At 39.7% G+C, this 23,985-nt stretch overlaps 1 protein-coding gene across 1 annotated transcript in view; it reads left to right on the top strand.

Annotated features, from left to right (window-relative positions):
• Nucleotides 1-8,341, top strand: part of RPAP2 (RNA polymerase II associated protein 2) — a gene marked incomplete at its 5' end in the record, with an annotated part of 33,312 nt that extends 24,971 nt beyond the window's left edge. Inside the window, one exon of the mRNA XM_009079969.1 lies at nt 8,200-8,341. Within this exon, the coding sequence (XP_009078217.1) occupies nt 8,200-8,341 (142 nt within the window). The remainder of the gene's footprint in view (nt 1-8,199) is intronic.
• Nucleotides 8,342-23,985: the final 15,644 nt, after the last annotated feature.

Here is a 23,985-nt window from a genome sequence, read left to right as displayed (position 1 = left end):
AGGAAACAGACTTCAGATAAATGGAGCTCTTCAAACAAAGCCTGTCCTTGAAATGTGTACCTAAGAAACTTAGATTTGTTAGAGAGAAACAGCTGATAGTGATTTCTTTTGGGCTTGTATTACAAACCTTTTTTTGCAGATAAGTAAGCTGAATTGGAACCTTTTGGAACAAATCCCTGTATGAATGTAAGTGCTTTAAATGGCACGCATATTATAGACATTCTAATGCTTCATGTCTGTGAATAATGTAGTCGTAATTTAGAATATGGTAATGTAGAGATGGGTACCATACTCCATTTGGTTTTTTTAGAAATCATCCTGCAGCCATGTCTGTTAGTACAGAATGGTGAAGCAGAGTCTGATCCAGGTAAACTTTGAAGAAGAGACTCTGGGTAAGAAACCAGAGACGTCATTGAGCTGGTTTTGGTGCTTCCTTAGTCTTCTTGTCTGGCTTGAGGTTTTTCTAATCCACTGCTAGAGAAATCTGGAAATGCTGTTTTGCACCTAATTGCCCAACTAATTGGTGTTTTCCAGACCTCTGTGATATTTGTGTTGATGGCATTCTTGGTAGTCATTTTAAAATAAGTAGGTCTTTGAAAACAGAGTTCTTAAATATCCCTGGAGCAGGAGGCAAACAGAACCATGACATTACTGCTACGAATTTAGAGTCATGGGGCCTGGGATTTTTGTCACTGGCTTCATTAGCAGCAAAGCACTTCCAGAGTGTTGGCTGTCATCTTTGTCGTTAGACAGGCTAAGCCTAGGTTAAAATCAGTGATCCCTGAATGCTTCGTGTTACGCTAAGCCAACTGCTTAGTGTTACAGGATCAGCATAATGCTAGCAAATGCTTGCAGGGAATGTGACATCATTTTCCACCTGCTGAATGTTCTGAAATGTGTAGTGCCTTTCCTGGACAATTGCCGAGGGAACTGACTTTGGTTTATGTGTGCGTATATTAGGTCAGGACACTCGCTCAGAAGGAATACTGTAAGAGTGATAGTGTGCAGAAAAAAACCCCCAGTGTTGATACTTGCAATTGCAAAGGTTACAATAGTTATACAAAACAAAAGACTTGTAAATTTTCTGTCAGCTCAACAGGAAATGTTGCTGTCAGGTTTATATGCTACGGGTCACTCAGAGCCGAAATATGGGAATAGTGAGAAATGACATTTTCTAGTTACTTTCTGAGAATTGTATTATATAATTAATTACATCATTAATTATGAAAAGTAGTATAAGTTACATGAACTGAAAGTTTCAGATGTTTATCTAATTTTTGAGATTGTTTTTATTTTTTTGCAGTTATTTTTATACAGAGTGCAGGTTCTAAGGCATGTTGCCTTCAAGTACATAATGTACAGAACTGGCACAAATAGCACTAAGTGGCTTTACTGAATTGTCACACCATTTGATGAAATGTGTCACCATGACTTCTTTGAACACACTATGGATCTTCAGACTTATTTTGGGTATTCTTTTGCATTAGACCTTTACTTTGCCTGTAAAACTAATTACTGACCTAATGATGTAAATTGAAGATTATTTTTATATGAGAGTTTTTTACTTGTCCTTCATTTAAAGTCAAGGGTAATCTATCTTCCAGAAGTTAGTCTGAATTTACTTGAGTTTTTTCCTGCAACATTAGTATAAATTTTTTTCATTGCAGGTTCTTTGTAGTTACACAGCTGTTATATACATATGTATTTTAAATAACAGCTGGCAGGTGATGGAGCAATCCTTAACTTCCAAGGGATAGGATGAAAGTGGCATAAACAATAAATCCTGCTGTTTATGCAAATAGTTCATTCGTTAGGTTAAAAAAAATACAAAGATCCTGAACATTTGCATTTTATTAAATCCATTTCAAATGAACAGCTTCTGTACTGATAAGGTAGCTATAGGCCTCTTGCCTCATCTCCTCTCTCCTGCATAGTGCACTTAAAACATGGATGTGCCCTCAAAAAATTTCCTTATGAAGCTTTATGGAAAAACAAAAACTTAACTTTCATATGATGGGAAAGACAAAAAATGAGCTCTCATGTGGTATGTTGGAGTAGAACCTGCAAAGTATTTTGCAGATGTTCACTTGGCTTCCAAAGCCCATGCAAGGAGAGTATGCTGTGACACAAGGGAACTCTGCTGCACAGCCCAGGCTCAAGTCGCTGCCCACTGTCCTAGAGAGCAGTGGAGTTTGGGCTGGTGCAGCTTTAGGTGTGCCTCAGCCTCTTCTCTGAATTGCCAGTAACTTATTTGGATACAAATAAGTCATTGTGAGGGGAAAAGTCAGAAGAAAGAAAAAAACAAATCCATAATTTCTTTTTCAGTTGTCAGTGAGCCCTTTTATCCAATGGTTAGATAAACCCTTGTGACTGTAGGAGTGCTTTCCTTTTACTGCTCGTTGTATCCATCTGGCTACCCCACGAGTGAAATTTTGGCCCCATTAAAAGGGAATGGAAGTTGACTTATGTCTGGACACCAGCTATATGAAAAATGTGTGTTGAAGGGGAGCTTTAAATGAAGAAAAAGTAAGTATTTAAAAAAAAACTTCAAGTATATACCTAAACATGTATCAAAGAACATTTTTATGGAACAGACTTGTAGAAGCTGCATAGGGAAAAAATGAAGGTAGTGGAAACAATTAACAAAGTTAACTTTTGAGTGGACCTTAATTTTTGTCATATACTTGGATTATGTAGGAAATCCAGTCATTGATTTTGAATCAGTGTTTGTGGCATTGATTTAAATGTAGTGGACAAAAATTTCAAACTATGAATAATTTAGTTTGTGTTGCCATCAGAGGATTAAAGTGCCTGTGCTGGATTCTGTGGACAAGTCAGTACACAATAATGAAAAGAAGTTAAATAATAAATAAAACATAAGTTGCACTTCAGTTACAAAATTCTTGTCTTTATGACAAGAATAGGATCTTCAGGCTATATTTAAAACTAGACCAGAAATGGCTTTTTTATCTCAGTAAGACAATTGCCTGTTTATTTCTGTCAGTTGTTACCATTCAACACCATGAACTTTAGAGTGGTTTATCTTGCATTAAGAAAATATAATACAGGAAAAAATTGGGGGAGATTAAAGAAAACTGCCCCTGAATACTGATTCCTCCTTGACCAATTGGACACGGTAACAAAAGGCCCCAAATTAGAGACTGCTTTAATTTCAGAGTTGCAAATGGCACTGATCATAATTACTTTTTTTCAGTACTAGTGCAGTTTAATTTAAAAGATTTAATTCTGAAGAGACATTTAAATACTTCTGCATTTTGTTTGTAAGTTAGATGCTTCCAGTTCAAGATTGTCTGTCAAATATTAATGTGTTCTAATGGAAAATGTTCACTCTAGAGACAGTCTTTTGCTTTTAAGGGTTTGGGGTTTTTTTGCTGTTGAGCTTTTTAAATCATGCTCAAACTAAAGTTATGAGAAACAAGTGAGGTATTTTTTCACTGAAAGTGTAACAGCTAAATTACATAAGTTGAGGCTGTCATGTTTTCTAATTTCTGAACATGTTAAAACAGTGTGATTGTGTAACCACTTAATTAAACCAAAGTTATAATTTTTTTACGCTCCCTGGTGTTGCATCTTTAACTTACAACTACACTCATGTTGTGCTTCAGATCAACCTTCTGTCCCATACTAACTTCTCTGCCTGATGGATGCATCATGCTTTAAGGTCTGTGGAAATCCCTGCTGTGATTTAAGATACTTTGCTAACAAAATTGCCATCCCTAGACAAGTGTACTGTATCCAGTGAGATACTGGAGGTGAGGGATTACCTCGGATTAAGCAAGCAGTCAGTGTATTGTGAAGAACATTCAAAATTACAGTGATGCTTTAACTTAACTCTGTCAGAATTTCTGAGTGCCTTTGGGTAGGTCTTCATGAAATGGGTAAACACAGCAATTGCTTGAGTTCATCCCATTAACTGAAGCACGGTTACTGAGCGATCAATCCACGGCCACACTCCAGTTGTCTGTAAGGCAGATGGTCTACGGGCTGCAGTGCACATCTATTTCAATGAGTTTTATTGCTGATGTGTAACACTTGTTGTATTGACTCAGTCTAGCCATTGGTCTTAAACAGAACAATTGCTTTTGTTTAATCAGTTGTGTTGGAGACTTCCTTAACAGGAACATAATTAAAATGGAATCTAAGACTGTATTCTATAAAACTACCATATTAAAAGAATGGCATTTCTGATTAGTAACATGTTTATTGCATTGCTAAGCCCATGAAGTCTGTAACATGAGAGTAGTGCAAATATGTTTGAAATATTTTAAAAAACAAAACCAAACACACACAAAATGAGAAGACCCCAGTCCTCATGTGCAGATGCAGTAGAACACATTAGAATGCCATGGTTGTCACATTCATTCCTTTAACATGGCTTAGTGTACTTCTAGGGGACTTTTAACACTAAATGAGATGAAATATTACTGAGAGTGACTTGCAGTATCATAGTGATATTCAGTGTTTATAAATCTGCTCCAAAGTTTATTTAAATCTGTGGATGAAGTTTTGTGCTCTCTCTTGTACTTGCAATGCAGGGAGTAGGAAATACACTGTAGACAGGGGCTGAAGGAGTCCTGATCTCTTGGTGAAAGTGAAGTAGCTTGTATTACTAAGACAACTTCACTGACTCCTGGTTAAGTAATGGCATCCTCTTTGGTCCTGTCCTATAACCTGACTTTGTAGAGCAATCAGAGATGATTTCCCTCATGATTTCAGCTCAAAATGGGAAGAAGAGTATGCCAATACTCCTTGTAAATCTGAAAAGCAGTTGATATTTAGGTAATACAGTTCCAAATGTTCCATCATGCTCCTTTATACTTCTGTTCCTGTTCAGGTTCCAAGCATGCCAAACAAGGTAAGGGGCTTAAATAATAATGTTCAGCTCTGTGGCTTCTGCCACAACCAGTGGCTTTTATTTTTTTTCAGCTTCTGCCATTAGAAAAAGCCAGGAAGAATGGCAATGCTTACATTTTTCTAGGAGGAGCTTATTGTTAGTCTTCTGAGGATAAGCACATGGCTCTTCTTCGAGTATATGTGTGCTTTGCATATTGGGTCAATTTATGTGCACTCAAATTCTCAACATTTTTGTGTAATTTTAAGTGACCAATTTTGGGGAATGGAAAGAACCCAAAGAAGGTTCCATTTTGGGGAATGGAAAGAACTCTTAGGCAGTTGTGTTCTTACCTCTGTTTTCAGACATCTCTTTTAGAGAGCTGTAACTGACTGATAACACAGTGGTGGGCTTTGAAAATTTAACTTTTTTCAAGGGGGAATCATAAACAGAAAGTCCGGAAAGGTTTCCCTGAGGTCCATTATCTGAGGAGAGGACGGTACTGTGTAATTAGTTTGGTTTTTTAGAAAGGATTCATACCTTTGGATAGGAAATGCCAATTATTGCTTTTCACTACATAAAAATTTTACACTGCCATCATCTTTTCTGAATTTATTCAGCTGGCTTGGCTAAGGTATGCACAGATCTAAGAATGAGTTGCACACAGTACCATGTCAATTAATGAAATTTACTCCATATAATGTGGCTGCTAAAAATAATTTAGGTTAAACTCTGAAACATGCTTGTCAAATGATTTCGTAAGGTAACTACTTAATAGAAAGTTTGGTCTTGAGTTGAAGCACTGAAACTATATAAATGTTTTACAGTAGCCAGATGTCATTTAATAGCTTGATAATACTTGTTTGGTCTTCACATGAATTTCACTTTCGTGTTTTTTTTCCCTGAACATGTAACATATGTGGAATAGCCAGCAAATGCAAATTTTATCAATCAGATACAGTTTGACATTTTGAACGTTTTTTAAACTTCACAAATACCTGTTTACCATCTGGTGTGTGTGGGTGTGCAGGAAATGACACTTTCATGCAGTCTGATACACAACTTTTCCATGATTTGAGCGTGAACGTTTCCTTTTAATGGGTTTGCTGCAGGAAAACCTTTGAAGAATGGGTATATAATTCTGGACTGTTAACATTTGTGTGTGTGTGTGTGTTTGCTTCTGTTGGTGGTTATTTTAAAATCACTTAATCCTTTAGCTTTTCTTATTTGTATTTGATTTTATTCAAAAAAGTTTGTTCCAGATTAATATTGCAACATGTGAAAGAGGTAACAGAAGAGTAAAACTTAAATTTTTCTTTTCATTGTTTCAGTAGCCAGTTGTTGTTATTGTGGTCCCAAGTATCCTATTTCCTGTTTATATTCTATGTCTTTTGAAGACGCTGCAGAGTTTCAAGGGAATTCCATGATCTTTGAACTGGAATCCTGTGTATCATTAAATTGAATTAGTCATGATCATTTGTTCGGAGATAGTGTCATTGTAGCTTTCAGTGACTTGAAGATACTGATCCCAAAGGCTGTCCTGGCTTATTTGCATACAATCAAGTTTTAATTCAGTTAGCATTTCACACAAGGATGAGAGCACAACACTCTGTGGTGCAGTACCTCAAATCCACACTGGATTAGTGTAATTTAGAGCAGGGAGCTTAGCACTCGTGCAAACCAGCAGCTCCTGCCTGCTCCTTTGGCAGGCAAATGTGGCTGCCCCAACAGCCACTGAAACGTAGAAAAGTACAACAGCTTTTTCAAATGGCAAGTTAAAGCATCATTTAAAGGCCAGAAAGACACAGTTTTCCAAGATTAGTGTTTGTACATATATTCATAACTGTTTAACATGTTGTCCCATCAAGACGCAACTTTTAACTAATTGCTAGAAACTCAGACCTCTCTGAAATTACTCCTTGATTTAGTCTCCTGATGATCAGATACTTGTAGCTTAGTTTTTAAACAAAGTTCAGGTAAGGAAAAAAACTGTTCCACAGCAAAAACATCTTTTCTTTTTTTAACTTAACTTCCATTTCTCAATGTTTAATACCTGGTGATTTCTCTGACGATAGCAATAACTTTCTTTCTTGGTGTGGGCTATAATAGCTGCCCTTTAAACAGAGTGTCTTAAACAGGGTCTGACATTTAGGACATGTTTGTGTTTTGTGAAACTATGTAATATCACAAATTGCAGTTCCAAAAAAGTGTGAGAGCTTCATGCTATAAAGATTTTATTTTTAGAACATCACTCAAAACTGCACAACTTTTCTGCTCTTTTTGAAAAATAATGTCCTTGTTAACATCCTCTTAAGTCCAAGGCAGGAATTAGAAAATTCTGATAAAAGTGTATGTAAAACTACATCATTGCTAAGAGTGGTTTACAATGCTGCAGCCACCTGGCACCAGCGCTCAGGAAGTCATGACTGTTTCTGCCAACAGTCTTTTTTCATATACAACCTACTTAATTCTGAGAAGGGTGAATTGAAGACTAATAATAATGCTTCTCTGGGTCTTTCTCCTGCTATCCTTGTCTCCAGACTAACACTCTGATCTTCTATCAGCACTTCCTCACCTCCCCTGCTGATAAAGCATCCTAACACAAAAACCTCCTCCAGACTGTCAGCCCTGGGCAGGGCCCTCTGTTCTACTGCTCAAACAGTGACTGCTGTACCTCTCACCAGGAAAGGAACAACTCAGCCCTGTCTGTCATGAAGTACATTACAAAACCCAGTGGCCTCAGTCCAAAAATCTGAATACTTCTCTTTTGTGGGAGGGTTTATGTAGCAGCGTTTGTGCCTAAGTCTGTTTCTTTCCACACCGCATCCTTACTCTGAGCATCTCCTCAAAGTCCTTCTCACTGTCACCGTGTGATAGTTGAAATATTTAGCCAAATATACATACAGAAATGGAATCCAGAAAGAAATGGAACATAATTTGAACTCATTAAAAGTCTTGCTTCTTAATCAGGTTTTTTTTGGTAAATTGATTTTTGTCAAGGGACTCTTACTTACTGTGTCCCGTAAGATCCTTTGTTTGCATTCTATCACTACATTTGCTTAATTTAAAAGAATCTTTTATTTGCAGCTTTTTTCAAGTGGAGATGGTCTTCATACCAGTGTCTGCAGGGAGATTATTCTCATTTGTTACTCTGTTACAGACTTCTTGAGCTGGGAAGGTTTTAGAATGCTGTAGACTACCTTGAGTTTCTTACTAAAAGTACAACTCTTTCCTATATGGTGTCAGTGGCACTGTTTACCTCAATACAGTATTCAAGACAAAGTAACTTGTTAAATGACACTGAAAAGTTGCTTTTCTGTATGAAATATGTTTGGGTTGTTTTCCAGATTGTCACGAACGACTCCACTTTTCAAGAATGCTCAGACGAGCCCAATGCACACACAGTTCCTGACTACACTGCTAGAAGAACTGCATTTCACAAATGAAGATCTGGAGAGTTTAACAAGCATATTTAGAAGGGACTGCTGACTGGAATGGTCAGTCCATTTTAAGCTATTTTGTGTGCCACAAAACCAAGCCAGTTAACAATGGTTTTAATTTTCAGCATTTTCTAAGTAATCACAGTGGCTTCAGATTGTATCAGCCAGAGTAGAAAATGTGGGAAGCACATTTTAAAGTAAAGAAATATATATATGATGTGGAAATGAGTGTCAGCATTTTGTTGCTTACAGTAAATGCTTATTTATCATATTAATCTTTTGATAATATATAGTTGGTTTCTGCAGTTTTGAGAGGCTTTTTTACTACTACAATTTATCAAAGAAGCAAAAAAAAAATTCTGTATGGCTACTATGGCTAAGACTCAGCAGAGTTTATGTAATTATTAAAATGAAATTGTTATGTTCAGTCTTTGTGATATAAAATTGAGCTAAAACTCAAGTATTTCTAACATCATATGGAAATGACATTTTGCATTCCAGGTAGACCAAAAAATTTAAGATTAAATACCTTATTTATGTTGATCATATTCAGCTGATTCAATGAATATTATATTTAAATAATTAGTCTATTAACATTACTGACCTCACTCCTTTATCCCCCACAGAATGACGTGATCATTTTAACAGCTACTGGCTGAAATAGTTGCACAGAGGACAAAAGGAACACCTTCAATTGTTGGAATCTTTTATAAATGAGAAATGAAATTAAGTATGAATTGTACTTCTTGCACTTCTGCTTTTTCATCTCCTTCCTATGGGTAAGAATTGTGAAGTCTTGTGGAGAAAGAGACTATAACAGCAGTTCTTCAAGATGTGCATGAAGACAAGTTAAAATGTGGATCACCTGAAAACTATTCAAAAGCAGGAGAGAGGGATTTGGATTGGTTTGATTTTTTTTTTTTTTTTCTTGCTTTGGAAACTTTCAGTCAAAATTTGTCTACAGGAATTAGGGAATGAAAGGGGTTGAAAAAACCTTGTTAGCCTGGAGTATTAAAAACACTGCTGCTGATATTTTTCCGGTTGCCCCAATGCGTGGAGCATTTCAGAATGATGATGATGGTAAACAAAGATGTCTGATTCATGCCTCTTTATCTTGCTACTTCTAAGAAAAGGGGTAGTCTTTGAACTTGTGCAAAAGTTATTTTTAAACAGACTGTCCTTGTTACTAATTTGAACTTAAAAATATATTTTAATAACTAAACATTTTTGGCTTTCAGTAGTCATTGCATTTCAGAGTTGTGTTGTTTACACTGTGTTTTGACTTGCTTCTGTCACTAACTGATTATAAATTGCAATTTAAAACTAGTCCACTAGTAATTCTTAATGGTTCCATAATATGGTTTATTGCACAGTTCTCAGTTCATTGCCCCTTGAGAGACTTGAGAAGGAAGTTGTAACTAACACCACGTAGTATGCAGCAGATGCCAGCACTAGTTAAGGCTGAAGTAAGACTTATCAAGGTTACAACACAGCAACTCCATTAAAAAAAAAAGTTTACTCCTTTGTTTTGTTTCTGTACTTGGACACCAAGAGGGAACTCTGCACTTAATTAGTTTATTGCTGTGTAGTTCCTTCATGATAATCAGGGTCAATATGATGATTACTCCTGACACGCAGAAGGCCATGGAGCTTTTTCCTGGAAGCTTCATTGTGCAGTAGACTTTATTAAGGAGATGCTTGGCTTTTCTTAACTTACCTTGTAACGGGAAGTTATGTTCAGCATAACTGTAAAACCAACAGTTTTAGAATGAGGGTAACCTCTAATGCAGAGTTACAGCTATGCATTTTTCTAAGTTTGCAATATGAAGAAAATAGCCATTGTGATAGAAAATTCATAAGACTTACCGGGTAGAAGGTACATTGGGTTTGTGCCATGATGGAAAAAATTTACTTGATACATATGGGAAGGGTCAAGACCTCATCAAAAGACGAACTTCTATAGGAGACTGAGTAATAGATATGATACTCAGCAAAACTCAAACTTTGAAATTATATATATTTGCTTCTGATTTTGGAAGATAAGTATATTTTTATTTTTAGCTAATCCTCCACTGTAGATTCTGAGCAAGGCATTGTCCTTGCACGTTTACCTTGGGCCACAAAGATTGCCTCATGGCAGTGCTGTTACACTGACTGCACCTAGAAGGCAGTACAAATGTACATCGTACCAGGAATAGACTGTGTCTCATCAGGTTCAATGGCTCTCATTTGGAAAGTTTTTACACTTCCTGTCAGTTTAGTGGTGTGATTATTTTTTTCTTAGTTATTTTTAGGCTTGGTCTTCAGCACCTACTATGTAGGAAATAGATGGTCTTGTAATAAGAATTAATAGGTCACAGGCTCAAAGACCTCCGTGTCAAGTTTCACTGTAGCTGCTTTTACTGTCTACCGCAGCAACTCAAAAGAGTAAACTGTTAGGATTTTTGTATCTTCTCTTTGGCTGCTTTGTAGTAAGCTCCCTCATTCTTTTCCTTGCTCTAGGAGAACAGAACAACTTTCCTCCTTCCATGAGGCCAGAAGGAAGACTTCTGTAGTATGATGGAAATGCCCTGAAGGGATATTCTTCACTTGCCTTTAATGACTTAATCTCTCATAGGCATGACTAAAACACATGTCAATAAATGCAGAAAGTATATATATACCCATTACTTTTAAGTAGGAGAAAGGCTGTAGACTCATCTCAAAAGGATCTTCCATACTATCAGCCTTAACTGGTGTATAAAGATCACAACTCAAGCACAAAAATTAAGTTCATTTATGTAGTTTTCTTACGAGTATGTTTTGTAACAGCTCAACTGCTTAGAAGTGTTCAAATCTAGACATCACTTATGAGCTTAAAGTTAATTTCTGCCACAATTGTGTGTCCTTTAACAAACTTCACTCTTTCTTAACTCAATTGTTTTTGAGTGTCATTCCCCCCCTTCTCATTTGGCTTGTGTTTGCAGGCAGATTGCTTCCTTGTGGCCTTGTTACTGTGCTTTACTGGTTTTTCTTCTATGTCAGTTGAGCGGACGAGAGCAGCTGACACGGGTCAGTGGTGGTTTCAGCCTTATCTCACATACACTAAATTTTAGTGACTGACTTGTTAGCTGCAGGTCTGTAGGGACATTATGGATCTGGGGCTCAGGACAGATGGGACATAAGCCTCTATTTCGGAGCAGGCTCTGTCAGAAGGGCAGAAACTTGGTAGAGCCATCAACTGTTTAGATCATACGGATCATAAAGTCACACAAGTCCATTGCCATAACCATGTAAAGCATCCAGGTCTATCTGGCAGTGGATCTGTAGCAGTGCAAATATGGTATGATGTGTTTCTTTTAATAGCAGGGAGCAAAGGGGAAACCAGACTTCCACAGTGATTTTTTTCCTGACATATATAATGGATATAGTAAAGAGCAGAAGAACAGTTTAGCCTGAAGCTTGAAGCAAAACCTACTTCATGCTGTTGCAGCTTCTCAGCATCTAAGGAGGAATGTGTGACATCTACCTGCATAGTGCAGATTCTTACCAAGTTTTCTGTAGCTGTAATGAATTAATCTCAGGAAGAGAACAACCCTATATACAGAGAAAGTCACATTTTTTTCAATGTTACTCAAAGGACTCTTTATGCTGGCCAAAGAGGCTAGAGGAAAAGCTTTTGTGTCTATTTTCACACCTAGGTCCAGGTCACAGTCCTGTAAATACTGTCAGTGTAAGCATTGCACTCTGTAATACTGAATTTCATAATGCAGAGCCCTTTGCTGCTGCTGCCTGATTCTTTGTGCCCATTGAACAAGCTTGATGACCTTTCCTGGGTTTTGGAGAGAGGGTGATACAGAGTGCTTCATTTGATAGCCTCAGGAAAGTGGGAAAGTCATAACGTAACCTGTAAATTATCAGACATTCAAAGAGATTACCCTGCATCTTTGTAAAGTTTGCAAATCATGTTATGTTTATATATAGTAGTGCAAAATTCTACATTAAATCAAGCAGAAGAGAGCTCGATTTATTTTATTGGAGACTATCAAAACAAAAAAAAGTGCCTTAGTACATCTAGAGTGGCATAACTGATAGGGCTGTGCTGCTGTCTAAACCCAGGACTGGAAAGCTAGATCTACCCTGTCTTTTAAAGGGTAATCTTGGGAGTACATGTATGAGATACATCTGGGGCCTCACAGGCTGTGTCCACACAACACATACAAGAGTCACCTGTGTTTTCACTCTTCAGTCTCAGCAAATAGCTTAAAAGTGAGACATCTGCTGTGGTTTTAGGGGGGAAATAACGGTTCTATGAATCTTAATGTTCCATGTCCTACCCTTCTCCCCCTAGTCTGAGAGAATCTGGACTCTACAAAATGCAAGAGGGGATGAGGCAGCTCAGCTGACCTTTTAACTGCTGGTGAAAAAAGGACTAACACATCAGAGAGAAGAAAAAGGAAGAGAGAAGGGGAAAGCGGTATTCACACCTTCTAAATTTAGGCATCCAGCCTTAGGTACCTGCCTGTCTTCATTTACTTTTGGAGACAACCCATGCTCTTAAATTTCAGGTCTCCAAATCTTACCTTAGTGCAGTACATGAAGTGGATGGTGGTAATGCCTCTGCCCCTATCCCCTGGTGGGGGAAAGAAAGCAGAAAAGTCTGAAAACATTGACCATAGTAAAATGACTCTCACTGGACTGATTTGTAATAGAGTGTGGCACAAAACTGAATGGGGACCTGCCCCTGCACAGTGAGAAGTTACTAAGCAGAATGATCCTACTGTTCAGTTACTTTGATGGCTACTACTTCATACAGATTTTTTTTTAACCTGTAAGAATTAAAACCAAAATAATTAAAGAGAGTGGCAGCCTTTAAGAAAAAATAATGCCAATATGTTGAAATTATGTCCAGATTACACTCTAGTTCTACAATTTGCCTCTAAGCTTTCCATACATACTGCTTATTTCTGCAATTGCATATGAACACAGAGTACTATGGGTGGGGTATAGCTTGATCTCACTGGGGCAGCAGGTAATGCTGAACTGTCATTTCCAATGAGCATTAAATATTGAAAACACAGAATCAGCCTCTCTTTTTGACAAGTCTTAAGTTTCCATTAGGAGCAGATGGTATACAAGGCAGGGCTAGGCACCTACCTATAAAGACCTCTTTTTTCTCAACTGCATATCTCTACCACCTGACAGCTAGTCGTCCTGTGATTAGAGTCAGAGGAAATGGGTTCCATTAGCAAAGGCAGAAAGTAATATTGCTGGAGACTTTTCCTCTTGTGAGCTTTCTTTTTGTGACTCGTCACCTTAGAAGCACTTCTCTGCACAGAGTGTGGACAGCACTATGGGAGATGGGCTGAGAATGTGAACTGTGGCATTTGTGGTGTTAAACAGGATTTGGTGAGGTGGGGGGAGGAGCTGGAAACCTGTATCTTCATGTAGCTCTCATTTGAGCACTCTGGTTTCAAAAAGCAAGTGAAAGCAGATCAGCCGCTGAGGCAAGGTATAGACATGTGTGATAAATGTTAGTCATTCCCCCTCAGTTGTTGCAGCTGCAGAGTAGAGCAAGGTTCAAGCTCAAGTTCTGAAAAAAAAAGACTGACTTTGTTACCAGAATTGACAATGTAGAGTTAAGTCCTAGGCTTAGGAAGGCTAATCAACCAGAACAGTGCAGTAAGAGTGGCCCCTGTACACTTCAGATGTCCACCTGTTTGTTGGTTTTGCCCTGCTATCCTGCAGTTACCCCAAATGAGCCCCTCTCCAAGAACAGGCTAGAGCCTGTTGGTGATCCTAAGGCAGTGGCCTCTTGCCACTACGTAGAGTGTCCCTTTAGAAGTCAGTCCCCAGGTCTCCTGTACTTCAGAGGCAAAGTCTTCAGTACATTTTTGCACATTGTGATTATCTGTGGGAGATGCATGAAAAGAAAGGAGAGCAAAGCCAGTGGGGCTACTGACTGGTACATCCTGCATCCCTGCAAGCCAAATCAATGCCATTTCTGGCACTTTTTAGCCTCTTAAGTTTTGTGGTGTATATAACTGAACACTTAGTGGGAGAGCAGCAGCTTCCTGGGAAGTCTTACAATTTGGTTATGATTAGTCATCACTACAGAGAGTTTAAAGGACTTTGGATACAGCTTTAATAAGCTGCAAACATTTAGATCAGGATTTACATCATAAATCTTGCCTTTTTATTCTACTCAAATGGGAGTGTCTATAAATCAGGTTAATATAATTTAACAGTCCTGTAGTTAAGTAACAAAAAGAATCATAATTGGTAGTATTATCCAAGAAGCCAGAACAACCCTGCTTACAGCTGTCAGCTAAGATCTGACTCATCTAAGGTATTTTATAGCAACCATATGTTAGGCACGTCTATCTCACCTATTATGCAGAAAAATGATAACGTTTCCTAATCAGGATTTGCCACTGAGCAGGATTTTCCGTAAACATTTCAGTATTGCAAGCACTATCCACAGGCAGGAGGAAACCTGTTGCAGACACTTCTGATTTATTAATTTAATAAATGGTTACAAATCTGTGACTGGTACTGATTCAGCAAGTGGCTATAGTTCAGAGTGTAGGTACATTGGTGGTTGAAATGTTAAAACATCTCTTAGGAGTTCTGTGTTAAAAGGTATCTACTAGCAGTTTTGCACTTGTCCAAAAAGTCCAGGGTGTTGCAAGCTGAAGACATGGCCTGGAAGCAATGAGATGCATTATAAATACTGCACTGAGGTGGCGCAAGCAAAGTTGTATTGGTGTAGTATCTTTACCTGCATAGCCAGAAAAGAGAGTGTGAGTTCATATCACTCTAGGAAAGATTTAAAAATAAGTTTGAAAATATTACACTCTTGATAACAATGCAGGTGCTTAAGCTAGAATAATAATTGTACTTCAACAAAGGCAGACACTGTTGTAAGCCCTGTTGGCTGTTAATTTTTGAGCAAATTTTAGTCAGTACACTTTTACACAAAAACCTGCCTCAGCTTGCAGCCCTCTGCAGTCTGACTTACTGCACAAAGACTGGTTAAATGTCCATCTGCTTTACCTATTCCCAAGCAATCCAAAGGAGGAATATGGGAGATGAGGCTGCTGTCCCAACACTTCCTTCTGTTCTCAAAAGGGCAGTAGTTTTCCTACTTAAGGCTCTGATGACAAAGCTCCTGTAGTTGCAAATGAGAGCAAACTGTTGTCTCAATAATTATATACCTTGTTTAGGAATCATAATCTCTCCTTGTTTGAAGAGAAGCTGTTGTCTTAAAAGCTTTTGTGAATAGATTCTCTGTTTCTGAACTGTGGGCTCTCACTAAACCGGAGAAAAAAAAAGCAAAGTAGATATTTTTGCTGCTTAAGATCCTTGGCTTATTATAAAATTGTTTCTTCCTTATTAAGAGAATTTCTCCAGAGAACTTTGGAAAACTTGGAAAATAAGTGTTTTTACAGATACTACATTAGCCATCTACAGCTCTAGGTCAAATACATGTCACCTCTGCTAACTATTCATTTCTAAGATCCTCCCAAGCTCTGCCTTTTTGTTCACTGAACATCTGATGCTTCTTGTTATTCTTCTATAACCACAGATGTGCCCTCTTCAAAAAACTCACAATCTCACAGTACTAAACTGACAAGCTGAGTGTCAAACCACACACCCCAAGCAGTGCTGAGCTAAAACAGAATCACGCTGGAAGAAAAACAGAATAAATCACGCAAATTGTTTCCAAAGAATGAATCTGAAACATTTCAAACTCTGCACAGGCATTGTTTCCCAAGAACGCAAATGCCATTTTTATGCTCGCTGCATAAGCAGAAGCTGCTCTCAGAAAGAAGAGATTAATTTCAACAACTTCACATTTCCTTGTCAAGGAGAGTTTTATATCTTTTTGAGCTGAGCTGGAGCCTTGCTGTGGGACCAAGGTGGGTTTCCTTGTTTGCTGAAAAGCAGCATGGGTGTTGCTGTGCTGGCTGAGTTACACCCCAGGGTAAGTGAGGCTGCTTCACTGGGAACGTGTGGTTTGTGTGTGCTGTGGAGTTGCTCTGCACCAGAGCCCCTGTGTGGTGCTGGCTGAGAGCATGCTGAGAGCTGGACAGGAGCTGTGCAGAGCTGCCTCTCACCTGAGCAGGCAGACCTGCAGCTGCCTCTCTGCTCTAGCAGGTCCCTACCTGACAGAAGGCTGTTTGGGCAGAGGGGGGTGAAGCCATTTGTCCAGGTCTTCATGGGCAGGCTGTAGTAGCAGGACCCACAGCTCTTTCAGCTGGAGGGTCTCTGCAAGCCATCCCTCCTCCCACTGCAAGGCAGCCCTTGCACTGGGACAAGATTTGGTCCACAATGCTGTAGTGCCAAGATGCCAAATATTTATAATTTGGCTTGGCAGTAATGCTATAACTTATCTAAAAGGCCTTATGATGCTGTCCTGCAAAAAAATGACATGTAGAAGCAGTAGAAAGGGTCATTGTCATGCTGAAAAAATACCCAAAACCAGCTAGCTGGTTAATTAAACTGTCAAGCACTCTTCACACTTTGCAGCATGCTGTCTCTATCTCTACAGCTCAAAATTTGTCACAGCATTAAAAAAAACAGTTAAAATTTAAAAGCATAGCTACAAACTGTAAGATAGTGCTGTTGTGTAGGCTTCACTGAAAGAAACTTTCTTTAATCTGGTGATTCGAAGGTGAAACAGTGACCTCCAGTTTTGGTACTTGACTGCTGATCTTCTGTAAAGATCTGTGTAGGAGTAGTGCTGGATCGTGGGTTACATCATTTATGTTTTAAGAGTTTGAGTCAAAAGTTGGATTTCTTTTTTTCCTAGTTCATCTCTATCTGATAACCTTGAATACAAAAGAGATGATGCCTGAAGCAAAGCTGATAAAGTCACCAGTGCTAAGCACATGTGTTGGGGAGTAGCAGGGGGGAAGCACAGCAGCATAGATACATATCTTCACATCCTTATTTCCTTCACAAATGGAGGGAGGAAGGAAGTTCCCTGCAAGTTAGCCAAAGGCTATCTGCTCTTACAGTCTAAGAGCTGGCAAAGTACAATTTCTAAGAGCCACAGGCTTTTGAAAATAGTGAATTCAAGATTTCACAGATAATACTTCATAGTGTTTTCTATATCTATTACTCCTGAAAAACTACTGAAAATTCACAACTGGGTGTACAGCTGCAGTTATAGACACTCACCTCACCCTGTTTCATATCTCTACTCCGCTTCTGTCCGCTCTTCTTCCAAATCCTTCCTATTCTTCCCATCCCACTGCCTGGCCATTCTGTTTCGCTCTACCCCTTCACTAATTCCAACGGCTAGTACTCATCCTCCTGCCAGCTCCCTCTGTGCCCAGTAAAGATCCCACCCAACAGTTTCCACAGCAGGAGACCCCTGGGCTTCTCTGCACCCCAGGAAGGGACAGCACTGCCCAGCAAGGGCCGTGCACCTCCGACCCCGCGTCGCACACAATGCTGCTGCAGGGAACCTGCTGCAGGGCTCCTGTTTCCAGCAGGAGATGGCAAACAGGCCATGCCTCCCCTTGCTCCTCACAAGTGGCTCACTGTGCCGTTGGTTTGGTGCCCGTGCCCACAGGCAGCCTCTCTGCAGCCTCTCTGAAGCTGGGAGGGCACTGCTTGTGCACAGACAAATGTACTCATAGACTGATTTTTACAACAGCAGCATCTATAGATTATTATGAAAGTTGTCTCTACAACAGATATCAATCACCCAACAGCTACAGCAGTGCTTCTGTGCAGAGATGATTAAGAATTTTTATGCAACTTCTTTAATCAGAAGAGGCCTACTTGGTTGAAAATGAAACCTCTGCAGGAAAAGGTTGGTTTTGATTAATTTCTCAACCTGAAAAAGTATCCAAATTGTCAGTGCGTTTCACTTCAACATTTCTAAACATACAGAAAAGGAAAAATAAAAAATCAAGTTTCAAGTCACTTTTCATTTTAAGATGGGTTAAATATCATTATATGATCAACTGGTGTCCAGCCATTTCAATATACTTTACACCATGGGGTTTTGTTTACAAAAATTTACATTTTCGCTTGTCTTCCCAAATTGTTTGTTGTAGATAAGACTATGTGAATACTCAAATGTATTTTTCCTGTACAGTATTTATTTTTAAAACTAATGTGCTGAGGAGCAGTAACAGCTTTGTTGAGAATTTCTTGCTATGTAAGAGTCCCCATATAATAGCCCCTGTATCTCTATGGGCTATCAGAGCCATAATGCAGCCTCAGGGAAGATTTTGTTCCTGAAAGAAGACATGCATTCCTACTTTTAAGTATTTGTTTTAAAAAGTTGTTTAGTTTCAATTTTGACCAGGATTACAAACTCACTACTGAAGATGGATCAAACTGATGAGTGATTACACAGGATTGTGGTTGATTTTATTTGCTGGGGGGTTTTGACTGAGCTAATGGTCTTCTTATGGCATTTACATGTATTGAGGTGAACTCTTTACAATTTGAGGATGCCTTTAAGAGGATTTTCAATTAGCAGTTTGATCATCAATTTCAAAGCATTTTCCAAAGATACTCAACCCCTTTCCACAGAAAAGGAAAGTAAAAGGGGAGTGGAGTGACTCATCCAGGCACATGGACTATGTTAGATGCAGAGCCAGAAACAGATGCTGAGCTCTTGGTACGCGCACTCATGGCCTGGGCACTAGCATGGCTTTTACCAAAACTGATAGCAGGCATCTCACCATTTTGCAAAGGAACATCCCTTTCTAGTGGAAAATGCATTTGAAATTCAAAATATATTTGCTTGCTTGCTGGCAGTACATGCTGCAATGCATCCCTTGCTCTTTTGCCTAACCCTAGCTAGAGCTGAAAGAAAAGTAAAAGTCCATTGAGCATATTTTTCTGTATCAGTCGCTTTGTCTTGATGTGGATACTGTGGATACACCAAACAGAAATGTTACAGCTGAACTGGGTCAGATTTTCATAAGTAATCACCACCAGATTTGGGTCGTATCTGTAGATATACCCACTGCAACATTTAATCTCAGTTTTGAACATGGTTAAGTATGTTGAAACCAAGCACTTTGAAATAAAAAGAGACTAGAAGTAGACCATTTGCTCTGGCCTCGAGTGTGAATGACGAGCTTTTTGAGGAATCTGGGCCACTTCATCTGTCTTCTTGTCTATTTATAACCATCCTGCCCATTACAGAATCACTGATCAGTTAGGTTGGAAGGGACCACAGTGGGTCATCTGGTCCAATCTCTCTACTCAAGCAGGGCCACCCTAGATCACATGGCTCAGGATTGCATCCAGACTGTTCTTTAATTGCTCCAGTGAGGGAGAATCCATGACCTCTCTAGGCAGCCTGTCCAGCGCTCAGTGACTCTCACAGTAAAGAAGAGAAGATGAGGCTACCGATGTAAGGGGGAGCTGGTGGTTGGAACAGAGGTACATGGGAAATGTTTGGAGAGCACAGGACAGGAGCACTGTGGGCACAGAGAGTTTGAGATCCTCCAGCTCAGCACTGCTCATTGAGGCCACCTAACAGGAAACTCACAGAGTTAGCCCAGGGGCTTTAAACTGACCTCAGGGAGAAGATACTGTGGTCACTCTGGTAAAATGGACTATTCTAGCCTGTATGAGAAAGAAAGCAGAATCGACTAGACCAATCATTGTTACTTAAGAGTCTTGCAAAACAGGAGTATGTTTGAAAGCAGCAATGAGCTTCAGTATGTTTCCTGCAGTACAAGATGAAAGAGGGTATGAGAGATGGTCCAAGGAAGCCTAAGCCAAGTGGTTAACTACTACTACAACCCCATGGTTCTTGGTTAATTTGGGATGACAAAGGAAGAAATAAATGCATGTGAGTTGGCCATGGGTGGAAGCTGTTGTTACAATCTAGTAAGACAGCAAATCTTAAGTTTCTTCTGCCAGGCATTCTTACTAAAAATAAGCCCTTTATTAGGGAGAAAACAAAAATAACAGGGACACACATTAAATGTATTGAAAACCAGCTTGAATGAACAAGTCTCAGAGTGGAATCCAGTAGTAAATGGGTCTGACTATGAGCAAAGATTGTAAGTATCAGTTCTTGGTTCTAGCTGGGTTGGTTTGGGGTGGTTGTTGGGGGTAATTTTTTACAATCCTGACCATCTGCGTGGAGCCACTTTTCATTCAGTGAATTGCATCAGCACAACAGGCAAGGTACATACAGTGTGTGACAGCAGACCTACAGCTTTTGCTGAACTTGCCAGCATAGAGCCCCTGACCAGTGCTTCTTCAGAGAGAGGGGTAAGAAAGTGGCAGTACCAGGTGCTGTGTGGAAACTTCAGCAACATGAGCTTAAGAGGAGAGAAAACATCAGCAGAGCTTTAGGGAAGAGAAGGATGACAACAGAGGTTTGACACAGGAGGGAGCAGCAGATGAGCTGACAGGAGGAGAAATGGGTGCAGGAAAGAAGTGTCATACTAAAAATCCATGACAGTAGAATTGGCAGAGAAGATGAGAGCATGTGGAGTTGTAAGGTGATAAGGAGGGAAGGTCAGAGTTACAGAGTGATCTGAATAACAGTCACAAAATGTGTTTTACTACAACCAGATGCTAGAGAGCCCACCTCGGAGAAAAGAAAGCAAGCTCCTCACATAGGATGAGTCTCTGCCTCTGAAAGCAATGATGGATATAGGGTATGAAATCAGCCTGGACAGCTAAATGCTCAGCACAAAAGTAACTATGTTTTTAGCATCTGCATCTATATATCAGTGTTATGCCTTATCTCTGTACAGGTGTTTTCTTAAGTACAGTAGTAATTATAAATAGGAGAACTACCACAAAACCTGCACAAACATCACAGACTGGTGAAACCACTGCAGACCCAAACCATGTTGCAGATCATGAAACGCAGTGATGTGTGGGAGTTAGCTATTTCTACATTAACGTTATTCAATCACAGTGGCCCATTTTCACACAGCTTGCTGAACTTCAGAAAGTTTGCACAAAGGTTAAGGTTTGACATTTTGAGTCAGAATAGCTTAATCCTCTATCCTCTAGTGAGAACTACAATAAATAATCAATAATAGAAGAGAACACAGACCCTTACTGCATCCCTTTCCAGGGTGGAAGCACTGAAAACATGCTTTTTTGACACAAATGCTTATTCTGAGGTCTTCATTACCAGGATTTCCAGTAAAATAGCCATAGGCAAGAAAGCACTTAATCTGACTGTTACATTAGGCTTCCTGAAACCACATGTAGGTGCAATCGTGAGTACAGGCATAAGGAAATGTCCTAATTTCTAATTTCTAATGGACTAACAGAATGACATTTCTATCAAAGTGTAAGGGTGTGATGAGGGTAGTCATTTAGTGTGGATTTCTTTTCTTTTTACCTAGTGTGATTTCTGTTAGTTTATGCAAAGCATGCCTCTAAGAATGAAACAGATTGAGACAGGGCATAACGTCTTGTCACAGCAGTGAAATTCATGACTGCACTCATAAATCACTTCTCTCTTTAAATTTAGGTATTAGTTCAGAGATTACTTCTAGAAAGCAGTATGTCCTCTCAAACACTCAGTTCTACAGATCTCTAATTATGTGTTCAGCTAATTTATTACTGCTGCACATCCGTTACTTCTGCTGTACAGGGTAGATACGGCACAACGTTTTCAGAGTTGTTGCTCTCACAAGAACACCATATCTGTCGGTGTTTGCCCACTTCCTAATCAGAACCCGCCCTGCTCACCCTGGCACTTGGTGTCCTGGGGCTGTGGGAGGAGGACCCTGGAGGCAGCCTGCCTGCTCTCACTTCTGTCTCCTGGATGCAAGGAACCATCTTAAGGGAATTTAGCTGCAGAGTCCTTGAAAGTCTCCACCAAACCTGTATGAGTTGTGGGTTCACAGTTTGCAGCTTGGACAGAGGTAGAACTCCAACACTAAAACCAAGATCTTTGCTACAGGCTTGATCCTACTGTCCCAAAGCAATGAAAGAGCAGCAGAAGTACCAAACTGTTACCCATCACCAACACATCAGGAGTCAAAACATCTCTGGTCTGTGTGCCAGTCTGGTCAGCAGCTGAAGCCAGCTGCACAGCGATTCCCTGGTACATAGCTGAGAGTCACTGCTTTACTCTGCAAACTCACTGATGTCATCCAGACACCACTCACAGACATGCAGCTGCACCATGATGTAGAGGTAAGTGGCAGGGTCATTAAGGCAAGGCCATACTCCATTGTCTCCCCAGGTGTAGGTCCTATTTCCCTGTCACTCACCTTGAGGTGAAGAAAAGAGTGCCCATCTCATAACAGCAGCTTGAGAGGGATGAACTCTTTTAGGTGCTTTTCCCCACTTGAGACAAAGCAGTTCTGCAGGTATCCTGCAAATGGGAGTGTGGAGAGAAGGGAAGACATCCCACCCAACGTGCCACAAGAGGAACTGCAGCTTCAAAAGGAGGAGGGCACAGGGCCAGAGTGACATTTTCCCAAGATCTCATTCTCAAACATTGCTGAACCACACTGACTGCTCGTAAACCCAAGCAAACAACAACATAAAAGTTCAAGCACACATAAGAGAGTTCAACCTACTTTGCTAATCTGACAGTTACTGGCAAATGAGAACAGGGACCATAACACCAACTGTGGAGGCGACTTTTAAACACACTGTTTCCTACAGTCATAGCATACAGCAATCACCGGGAACAATTTCTCTTAGTACATAATGACTGCTAAGTCACCCAAAAGAAAACAAACAAACAAAACCAAAACACCAAACCAGCACTAAAGAATTCTGCAACAAAAAGATCAAAAAAAAAAAAGGAATTTGAAATAAATACCTGCTACAAAAGAAGACAGGACTTGTCAAACCCTGCTGGGTGCATTCTGCTAATTGGACCAACCAGCACCCCAAATACAGAGCATTCAGGCAGGGTGTAATCCCACTGCAAGGAGGCTCCTGTCACACAGCAACCTCCCCTCTCCACTGAGAATGGGTTCTGACCAGGAATGGGTTCATGCTTCACCCTGTTTTCTGAGGATTTACTGTTCTCTTACAGCACTGGATATGCCACTTCCAGTTTAAAGCAATGAATTTCAGGCTGACCACAACTGGGTGCACAGCTGCTGAGCACAAGTTCTTTGTCCAGGAAGGTTCAAGAGTAGCCCTTAGTGTTATGTTAGTTCCCAGCCTTGAGGAAGACCAGAGTGAAAAACAGACACTGCCATAAGCACAAACTCAAAATGTGCTGAGCCATGCAGAATTGCAGTGGAAGTACTGGAGATAAGAGTAACACCCACTGACCTAGCATTTCCAATAGTCAGCAGGGACCAGGAAACGATCATTGCCGAGTTTAGCCTGCAGAGACAACTCTCCAGCACCAGTGAGACACTTACTGTATCGGTTAGATGTAATCCACACACTATTGACTTGGTTGCAGAGCTACAGACAGGTTCAGTTCAGAGCATAGACCACTCAGATTTACCCTAAATATGACAGATTACGTATAGGTCATCCTACAGTCAGGTTTCTGCTCTTTGATTTCAGTTAGAGTAAGACAAATCTGTCACATGTGAGTCAGCTTCTAAACGCTCCCAGGGCAATGAGACTTTGCCTATATACAGAACTATGTAAATACCAGGAAAGAAACTAAAGATTTGACCTTTGTTTACCCAAGTGAGTCTCAATTGACCAAAAGGCATGTCAGATTTTAATAGCATTTCTAGGATTGATTCAGCTCTGACAGGCCAACTACCACAA

This window comes from Acanthisitta chloris, unplaced genomic scaffold (genome assembly GCF_000695815.1).
Source record: "Acanthisitta chloris isolate BGI_N310 unplaced genomic scaffold, ASM69581v1 scaffold38438, whole genome shotgun sequence".
In the NCBI taxonomy this organism is placed as follows: Eukaryota; Metazoa; Chordata; class Aves; order Passeriformes; family Acanthisittidae; genus Acanthisitta; species Acanthisitta chloris.
This window is presented reverse-complemented; position numbering and strand designations above follow the sequence as displayed.